At 36.1% G+C, this 10325-nt stretch overlaps 1 protein-coding gene and 1 long non-coding RNA gene across 7 annotated transcripts in view; one reads left to right on the plus strand and one right to left on the minus strand.

The window, feature by feature from the left end:
* Window positions 1-6174, plus strand: part of atp6v1h (ATPase H+ transporting V1 subunit H) — a 29601-nt gene extending 23427 nt beyond the window's left edge. For all 6 annotated transcript variants that reach the window (XM_044133444.1, XM_044133446.1, XM_044133442.1 and 3 more), the window contains one exon: window positions 5826-6174. In XM_044133444.1, the coding sequence (XP_043989379.1) occupies window positions 5826-5895 (70 nt within the window). In that variant the 3' untranslated portion in view covers window positions 5896-6174. The remainder of the gene's footprint in view (window positions 1-5825) is intronic.
* A 3373-nt stretch (window positions 6175-9547) lies between these two features.
* On the minus strand, window positions 9548-10325 carry LOC122840798. Its single transcript, XR_006372288.1, has 3 exons — window positions 10234-10325; window positions 9924-10096; window positions 9548-9852 (listed from the first exon to the last, which is right to left on the minus strand). It is a non-coding gene; the product is annotated as an uncharacterized LOC122840798 (long non-coding RNA).

Here is a 10325-nt window from a genome sequence, read left to right on the forward strand (position 1 = left end):
ATAACAACCCTTTTTTAATGATTTAGATATACAATGACTTGTAGATGCCTTTTTACCTCAACAATACTGTTCATTTAACAAAACATTACATGTGTATTTTTTTTATTGAGCAGACAAAAAAGTCAAAAGAATTGGGGAAGGTTTAATAAAAAACAAAAATAAGTTATTGCTACAAAAAGAAGTATATATATTTTTTGGCCCTCGAGCACTTTTGTCCTTGTCGCAAAATGTTTTAACATTTTCCAGGATAGATGGGTTGAAACCTCAAAAACAGAGCAACTTTTCTGTACTTTGTTCAACCTCACAGAATTTCTTGGCATGTCATACAATTTCCGTTTAAGTCGCTTCATGGTAATGTTTAAGGCCTATTTTTGTTGCAACAACTTCTTCCCATAAGACCTTTGTGTGTGTCACCTTGTAGTGATTTGTACAACAAATCCCTTTTCATGCCTTTTCTTATTTCTATCAATAATATTTGTGTTATTAAAAAATTCTGCCACTCAAAAATGCCAACATAATAGAAAACTATATGAAAACCCTCTGAAGGTCATTTAGTATGTTTTATTTTTATTACATCTGAATAGTTAACTCTACAAAGACATCAGTTTTTCATTTGAAAAACAGGGAAAGCATTGAAAAGGAATTCGAAAAACTTTACATGATAGCTTCAAAAATTGATTAAACCTAAAGGAAAGATGTAATTTGCCAAGAAGTGACAAGATGTAAGAAGAAGATGAAAATAGTTTGAAGAGGAAAAAAAACTTAACATCTTAGACCACAATGCCAAAGTTTTGCATTTTGATCTGAGATGTTCCCTTCTGAGGTACTCAACTACATTAAGTTTACATTTCCTTCTTATGAAATATCTTGTAGAATGTTTTGATCAAAGGTCAACTAATACTGAAATATTTAGGATCACAAAATCCCTGTGAAGGGATGTCTTTTCTATTTGTTGGTTTGCTCCATCCCCAAACTTGTCTGTCACAACACACTGCCATGTTTCTTCTTGAGGTCAAATGAATCGGCACAAATGTTTGCTCCAGCTCTCTGCTGTCTTCAATCTTAGCTGTTGATCACCTGTCCAGACTTGTCACCAACTCCATTCCAAACTCTTTGTGATTTATTTTGCTTCTGCTGCACCACCTCTCCCTTTGTATTTTTATTTTCAAAACGCTCACTCACTGCCTGCTGCACTGCTCGAAAACAAGAAGGCGAGGGAAATGTTTTTTTTGTGTGTGTGTGTGTGTGTGTGTGGATCTGTTATCTAAAACACAGTCCTTTGAGCTTCTCTTTTTGCAGCTTACCCATCTAAGTCATGTCCCCTGCAAATAATCTAATCACAGAAATGTGGATATAAATTTATAAGCAGGGGCATAAAAGGATTTCTCTCTTGTTTTGGTTACAGAGAGGAAAGAAAAAGCTGATTTTTATAATCGAGGCTTTGGATCAAAGGAAGATGTGCTTTCCACCCTATAACTACTATCCTTCACACCAAAACAAGGAGATATCTTTATATCTTTGACTTGCACTTTATCTGTAATTACATCTTTCTAACAGATAAGTGTTGTTAGATTGGTCTTTATATGTGCATGATTTTGAATTTCTTGCATTGCTTAACATGGTTATGATCATGTTTGTACATATTGAACCTTGTGTCTGGCTCCTTAGTCATATTCGATTTGTTTTTCCTTTCTAGTAAATTGATCTAATAGTGCAGCTATGCAAAGATGATGGCAATTTTAATGTTAAATGAAGAAAAAGATCCAAAACAGTAGCCGCTGTTGGTACACACCGAGTCTGGTTTGAAAACTCATGTAAAATTCAGCACAGTCCCTCATACCATGGCAAAGTTAATTACATTGCCTATAAAACTGGACATTTTGTTGCACAGAGCTTGTTTCCTCCCTTTCTGAAAGCGGCAGCGTGTTATTTGAAAGCCCAGCGTTGTATCGCATCCGACGACTTCTGTCCGTTCTTTTACGTCGACTTCTTTATGAGATATTACTCACCCACGCCTTCGCCTTGTGAGAGCTATTGAAAGGCTGACATACTGTGCTGACGTAGTAATACAGCAATTTTTGTGTTCTTCTAATGAGTTTGAGACAACAATAACGAAGGAAAGTTACTCATGCTCACTGTTTTGCTGTTGAGCTTGCTGTTTTTATTTGTATGTGTAAGGACCTGTAAAGTCAGAGAGGTGTGTCACATCTCAAAGTTGTCATCAAATGATCTGCTGCCTACACTGATTGACTCCATGAAAACAGAAATGTATGAGGAAGTCGTCAGGGGGAGGTTAATTTCTTTTTTATTATCATTATTTTGTAGATAGCAAAGTTTCACTGAACCACGCTGTCGAGTGAATTTCGAAGCGCCTCACCTCAGTCGCTGCCACCTTGAGTGGGTTGCCTCATTGTTTCCATGAGGACTTCTTCACGTCCTTACTTATCTGAACCTCTTGCTGTCATGACAACAGTGAATATGTGCATGGATCTCTCCGTGGCCTTTTACACCGCTTTGAAAAGTCGCTTTCTTTAATGTATGTCCCGATCTTGAAAGAATGTCATTTTAGCCTATCGGCTCTGTTTTGAACTGTTGTGAAGCCCGAAAGCTATTGACAGCTTCTCCGTCCTTGTCCTCAGCTGCCCTCCACCTTGTGTTAGTAATTAGACCGAAGTACAATGTTTTGTGGTGATATGTGTTGCATGTATTAGGGAGGCAGACAGTGAAAGGAAGGAAGGAAGTCTAAATTAACCTTTGTTCTGGGTTTCAAGGAGGCATGCATTTAAAGTTAATCTCCCACTTTACAGTCTAGACAAGAATATGCAGACGATGTCAAAAATGGAAGATGAAGGTTGCCAAGTAAAGTGGAAAACCTCTGTAAATGACGGAGTTTGCATCTATTTTTCATAATTGGACCAGTAAATTAAGAAAATATGCAGCTTCCAGACTCTTCTGTGTCAAATGTTTGGTATTTCAAACATGACACTCTCTTAATCTATAATACATTTAATCAGAAGAATAAGCTAAGTGCCTTTTATTTCCACATTTGATATATTTTATAAAAGCTAAAGGTTAGGACATTGTGTGTTGATTAATAGCAATTAAAATTGTTATATAATTTTAACTACATGTACATATGTTTTCAATATCAAGTAACACTACGTTTACACAAAAAATTACATCTTGAGTGAAAGAGTTTTAAAAGTGCTCAATTTATCAACTATTATTGCAGGATAGTTGATAAATAAAGCTTTTTTTATATATGTAGTTCTACGTTCCCCCATAATTCTAGATTAAATAAATTGTTACATATTCAAACAGACCATTTATCTGGGACGCGTCTGAGCTTTAATCTCAAATATAAAAACAGTTATTCAAATGTTTGTGACATTGAAGCCAAAAAATTTAAATGGAATTGAAATATTTACCAGTTATCAGCCCATTAGGAGTTGTTTCGCAGTCAGCTACACTTGGTAAGCTGCATCCTTTCAAGCAAGTTGATAAAAATATTTATCTGGTACCTTTTCATTAGCTGGTTCAGAGCAAATCCACCAGACTGCGAAGTTTATCAAAACATGGAGGCAAGGACTGAATTTATCGCTAAAATTTTTAAAACCGTTTTTTTTTTAAAAAGAAGTATGGGTTAAAGCTTCCCCTCAACCAGTTCTGAGGTTTATGGGGCGGTTAAATTTGATTAAAAATAGTCTTTCTGAAAAATAAAATTATTATTGGGAAAACTACAGTTTTTACTTGCTTAAGGTTATCTTAAAATATTCAAATATGCTTGACAAGGCAGAAACTGTTAGTTATTACAAGAAGGCTAACAAAAAATTACAATTATTACTATTATTCCCTTATTTGTACAGAAAAATCTCTAATTTAAAAGGGAGACCTGTTATATGCATCAACAACAAATTACATAAAAACAATAATACAATCTAAAAATCAATACCATACATTATCAACAGAATAATTGAAGAAAAAGTGAAGAGTTTTCACTGACATTTTTTCAGATACTTTTGCTGAGTCTGTAGAAGTCTGCAAATTAATGTACGCATATTAAAATATATGAAAGGCCTCATTCACCCTTTAATTTAAACAAGCGTGACATTTTTGCACGTTTCCCCTTCTTGAGTCATTTCACAGTGCTGCACCTGCTAAAGCACACATCTGAATGCACCTCATCTTCATGATTCATTCTAATATCCTGGTTATTTCCATCTTCCTTTAGTAACGCACTCAGTGCTCAGTAAACAAACGCCTGCTTATTGTTCATTAGCTTCAACAGTCTCTAAAACACAAACCTCCAACGGGAGATTTGAGCTCTGGGAAAAAATTTTGATTTTCAAGTTTACAGGAAACACTTTTTTCATCACCTACATCCAACTTAGTGACTTGTCTAACTTTGTTATAATTACTCATCCTTTTAATTGGGTTGTGTAGGAGGGCAGGACCTAAAATAAACAGCATTTTAGAGGAAGCACAAGGTAAAAACACTAAAACACACTTTGTTTCTTTCAGAAAAGATTTAGCTGTTTACAGAGATGGCTCAATACTGCACTCCAGCCTCAGTGATTCATATTTCATGTAATTATAGGAAAGTACCATTCAGTAAAAATAGAAATTTACTTCCTTTGAAAATTCAACGAGTGCTGCTACTCTGTAGAGAAAGATTGAGTAATTATAGTGTGAGTGGGGCATTTTTTTTTTTTTTTTTTGAAGAGAAACTACTTACTATGAGACATTCTGGACAGCCTTTATTAGACTCTTGTAGGACTCTTGATGTTTCTGGTTCTAATAAGGTGAGTGTCATGATCTGAAGTGTTTCTGCCAAGGAGATGCCTGAAAAAAAGCTATGACCTTTCAATATACTGTCATTATATCTGAGCTGTGCACAACGTCTGGGTCCAAATAAGAGGGAGAAGCTCCACAGAAACCTGCTGTCTTATTACTCGTAATTCCACCGAGGTAGTGAAGAGATTAAAACTGAAATGTGGTTAAATCAAGTAATGGTTGGACATTATTACTCTCTTATCAGTGGCTGTAGAGCTCATTAATCACAGATGCAAAAAAAAAAAAAAGCCAATTGATGACAGGAGTTTTGACTGGAAATCTGTTTCTGGACAGCAGATTGTCAGATGAAGACCTGAAGGGTGTTCAGTTAATTGTTTTCCTTATGACTTCGTCCCCCCTTGAGGGTTTTATGTTTATTGCCAGAGAAAGAATGTTTATAATAATCCTATCTAAAAAATAAATTGAAGGCAATTAAAACTTGAAAGGATCGTTTAAAATTTAATGTGGATGATAGAAATTAGTGGCTTGGACTGCAAATATCAGTATTTTCAGGTGGAAATGGCAGCATGTGAACTAAAAGGATTAAAAATCCTCCACCACTATATAAGAGGTGGGATCTGTCCATCACACACACACACACCAAACAGTCATTTTTCACAGCTTATTTTTCATAAACCTTTCCCTTTTGTCTTTGTCTTCTTAACAAATGGCATGGTGGGATGTAGGCTTTGAGATTTCATGCACTTAGCGTCCGATAACAAGCACAACTGAGTGTCTGGAAAAGATCAGATAATTTCTGGTTTTTCTGTGTGAAAACCCAAAAGTTGATAGAGAATGGGGGCTGATTTTACCAAAAATCACTTTTCATATTTAGATAAACACTTTGTAGAACTGTGAAGCAACATGCCGATTGACTCATCAAAACCATTTATATTTTACTGTTTTCCAAAAGTAACAATTATTCTGCAATTTTCTGCTCTTACTGATTGGAAGAGAACGATTTGTAATAAGTAACTGTTTTTCTTTTGCAGGGAGTATCTTGGCAGACAGCTGCAGTCCTCTGACCAACAGCAGACTCCGGCTGTGGCAGCCCGGAGCTGAACTCTTCATCTGCATTTGTGTTTGTGTGTTGTTGCGTGGATGAGTTTAGAACTGCACTGTAATCAGCTTTCCTGTAACAAATGAGTTAAAAGCTCCACCTTTGTGCTTCCCTCGTCTGGCTGCGCCTCACCTGATCCTCCATGTGAACTGATCGAGCTGTTTGATGTTGTGACCTCAGCTTAGTGTTGTGTGGTGATTGTCTGTGATGTACAAAACTGCAAGATATTTAAGTCTTACTTGTAAAACATTCGATGAATTCCAATAAAGACATTTACTTGATTTAGATGTGTAGTAACTTTGTGTTTAAAGTCAGGAAACATATTTAATATATAGGAGAGACCCAATGTGTTTGGAGACTTATCTGTGAAGGCTGATCATAAGCTATGTTTGAAACTCCTCAAACAAGATTTTTGTCAAATTTGCAACCCTTAAAGTTGGTTTAAAACAACAGGGTAGCCTAAAACAGCATGGACATTAAATGTGCCATTTCCAATTAATTTTCACCAGCAAACGTAACTCAACATAAACATATTTTGAATACATAGACGTGTATTTAATATCCTGGCAGAATTAACTAGTGGTCATGAATCTTATACAACTATCAAGTCTTTTGCTTCCAAACTGTTGATCAAAAAACTGACTTTGACAGGTGCCTTTGATTTTTGGTCCAACACCTCTCACTGTCTGACTTTCTCAAATAAAACGAGAGCCGGGTCACCCAGCCCTTAAAGGACACCCTCTGGAAATGAAGCTCTGTCCACTCATCACTTCCAACTCAATCTGATCTTTCAATGACAGGCTACAGTTTAGAGTCACCTACAATAACATGACAGTGAACTGCTTTCCGAAGCTGCCAGAGTTGCAAGTATTGCATGGTGGGATCTGAACTTCTTTAAAATAATTTCAATAAGAGGTTGACTTTCACTATGTGACGATTATTTTTATTAATCCCAAGAAATATTTTGGTTAATCCAAACTGTTAATAAATGTCAAATGTGAATTTATAAGACATTCAGAGTGAAGTTTTGGCTTTTTAAGGAGAATATATGTGCACAGTTATTAGGCAGCTAATATTTTTGCTGCATTACTACTCCGCTAAATGAAACTCATTTTCCCATTTCATCTTTTTGTTTTCATCAGACACTTCCCAACTTTCCAGTTAATATTTGTCACATTTAAAAAGAAAAACTAGTGACCAATATAGCAACCATTTTTTTTATCTATATTGATAAGTCTTCCTTTCATGGAGTCTGTCAGTTTCAAAGTATGCCTGAAAATCATGAAAGGTGAACATACTTACTTGCCTAATAACTATACACACAGTGTTGTCCTATTTTCATCTTCTGTACTGCTCCCTTCTCAAAGTTTACCAGCAAAAGGTCAACATGTTATACCTCTGTCAGGTCTGCAAATCTAACTTACAGCTGCAGGTAATTGTTTTGGTCATGACAAAACATTCAGTGCCATGAGCGTCTGAACTTAAAGACACCTTTAACTGCAGACTATTGAACTTAGGTTTTCAAAACACTTGTATGGTCCCTGGTTTATAAAGTTCAGGACTGAGGCATGGTGTTTGCTTCCAAAAGCATTTTCCCAAAGAATGGTGTCGCTGTAAGGCGCTCAGTGATTTCCAGCACAAAGAAGGAGGCGCATGGTGTGCAGAGGTCCCCTACTTTTGGCAAAGTCATTGTAACAGACCTAGCCATATTGTGCATATATTACAATATATGCACAATATATGGCCATTCATATATTGCTCAAAAACAATTTGTAGAGAGCCTCATGGTATGGGATATTATTGCTAAGTTGCTGCATCGATCACAAACTGCTCTGCAAAACGTCACTGGAGTCTGGAGAAGAGGAGGCATGTCTGCTGAATTCACAAATATTGCCCCTTAATGTGAAAGTTGAGTGGAGGAGTCTGGGTTTGGGAAACGAGTGCATTGTGTCATAATGTCTGGTACAGAGTGAGGATAACATTGGGCTGTTTTTCTGTTAATTATGAGGATTTTCTGCTTGCACTAAATGAAAACACAGCATTTAAGATCAAAATATTACAACAAGCCACTAAATCTTTTAATACAGAAAAATGAGTTGAATGGAACGTTTTTCCATAGAAGCTTAAAGGTTGTACTTTCAAAAAGTACTTGTGATTTTACAAACTCATGGGGCTCTCATGGACTAAGTACCAAGCACAGATTTCTCATTTCTTTAAAGTAATAATCAAATATGACAAAAACTTTGACATAGTACTGATTTTATATTTCACACCCTTCATCACAAAACACACAACCCAGGCAACGCTATGCTGCACACGTGAAAAGATTTGACATTTTATATAACCTGCTTACTTTCTTCAGTGTGGACATGAGAAGAACCTTGTTAACATGCCAAAAGTTTAGTATCTGTTGAGACATAATCCATTTGATGTGAACAACGGCCTCATATAACAGCTCTGAGATTATTTTGTGCTCTAACATCAGTTTCAAATGATGCGCTGAGCTGGCATTTCCATCAGGATTTGAATTAAACCCTAAGCATGTACTCTCTTGTTATCTGACTGATTGAACATAAACTTTGCACAGCTTCTCTGTAATTATGTTGGATCATTCACCTGAACACAGCTGTGAGTTGCTTAGATGTATTTACTTTTCTATGAAGGGAAATGTTACTGAAGGACTCAAGATTAGATTTAAATTAAGCTAAAGATAAAACACCCACAGCTGTTCTGCAACTCTAATAGTTCTGAGTGCTGAATTTCATGTCGTTTTCCTCTGTAATGAGTCCCTGAAGAAGAAAACAAAATCCCATCTGTGTTTTTACCAGGTGGTATAATCACTTTGTTGTCTTGACAGAGAGTTCCCATGATCATTTCACAAAAATGTAAAAACCAAACGCAATAACTTACAGTAAATGTTTCATTTATGTCCAACTGGATCTGCAGAGAGACAGGTGAAACTAAAATGATATCTGATTCACAGATTCTTTAAGATAAAAGAACAACTAAGATGCTCTAATTATAATCTGATGTATTTTTGTATTATGTTGTGATAAATCAGCTTGAAGTTTTACAATGTGGTTATTTCCATGTTTTTAGTTTTGTTTTTTAATCATTTGTAAACTTCCAAGATTATTCTGACTTGATCTAACTGAACAAAAAGCCATGCAAACTCAAATGCATTTATAAAGCTCTGGAAAATGTATCATTTTAAGAGACCAGTTAAAATTATCAATTTAACGGATTTTACTTTTTATAGGTAAAATAAATTGATTCTGGTAGGACATTTTTATAGGTAAAATATTCTACCAGAATCATGCCAGAAGCCTGATGACAAATTAAAAAACTGTGTGGTCAAGGTTCAACTTGCTAACAGATATTTAACTAAATATTGGTGGGGGTGTATGTAAATTTAAATCTGCAAAACAAAAAAAGACTTGGTTGCCTATTTTGGTGTTTGATATTAATTTAACATGTTTCAAAAAAAAACTGTTTTGAATAAATAGTTTTAGAGCCCAAAATTAATTAGATTCATGGCCATCTACAGCACAAACATGGATATCTTGGTAAGAAATTAAAATATAGATTGCCTAACATTTTCACTGAGGCCACATTGAAAATATTGGACACGCTTGACAAATATTTTCTCAACTCAGTAAACAGAAAACACACTACACATGAAGAAATTCTTTCATGCTGTGCTTTTTGGCTGCTTGAGTTGGTTTTATTTTTCCATCCAAAATAAAACCAACTAAATCAACAAACTGTAGTAGGATACTTGCCCTAAACATCTACAAACCTCTCTATTAGTATTCACAACAGAAACTGTCTGCTTCAGCTGACAAGCCAGGCGGTCACACATCCCTTCTGGCGCCCAGAGGAGATCTACTTCCATATGCCTTCAATGCTACGAAGTTAAACTCCACAAGGAATGATTTGTTTCTCCAGCTCTCTATCCTCTGCAGAAACCAAACTATATTAATCAACATTTTTCAAATGCACACAGCTGTTTAAACTTTCCAACAGATACCTTCTTATTCCCTTGTGCGCTAGGTTTTGGCCTTGGTAAACAAAGAGCGCCTATTCAACGCAAACGCCTACAATCTCTTGAGCATGTAACCAGTCCTTCATGTTTGTTAGGAGGCATTCAGATGAGGCTTTTCTTCGGAAACTCTGACGTACTTGCCCCTCGTGGTTTCGCGTCTGAAAGGTGCAGAGAACAAGGGATGAACGTAAAGTCAATATTTATGTAGAGGCTCAGTGCCTCTGGCTGCAGTAGCTTGGCCTTGCCTTGCTCTATTTACTGTGGCTGGCACATTGTGATCCCAGTGCACGCTCACCTGCACCATCCGAGTGAACTCTGAACCCTGAGACAAATGGTTCCTGCTCTCCACTGGCTTTTTTTATTATGCCGCACACAGTTGTCCCTTAG

Source organism: Gambusia affinis, linkage group LG12, assembly GCF_019740435.1.
Source record: "Gambusia affinis linkage group LG12, SWU_Gaff_1.0, whole genome shotgun sequence".
NCBI lineage: Eukaryota > Metazoa > Chordata > Actinopteri > Cyprinodontiformes > Poeciliidae > Gambusia > Gambusia affinis.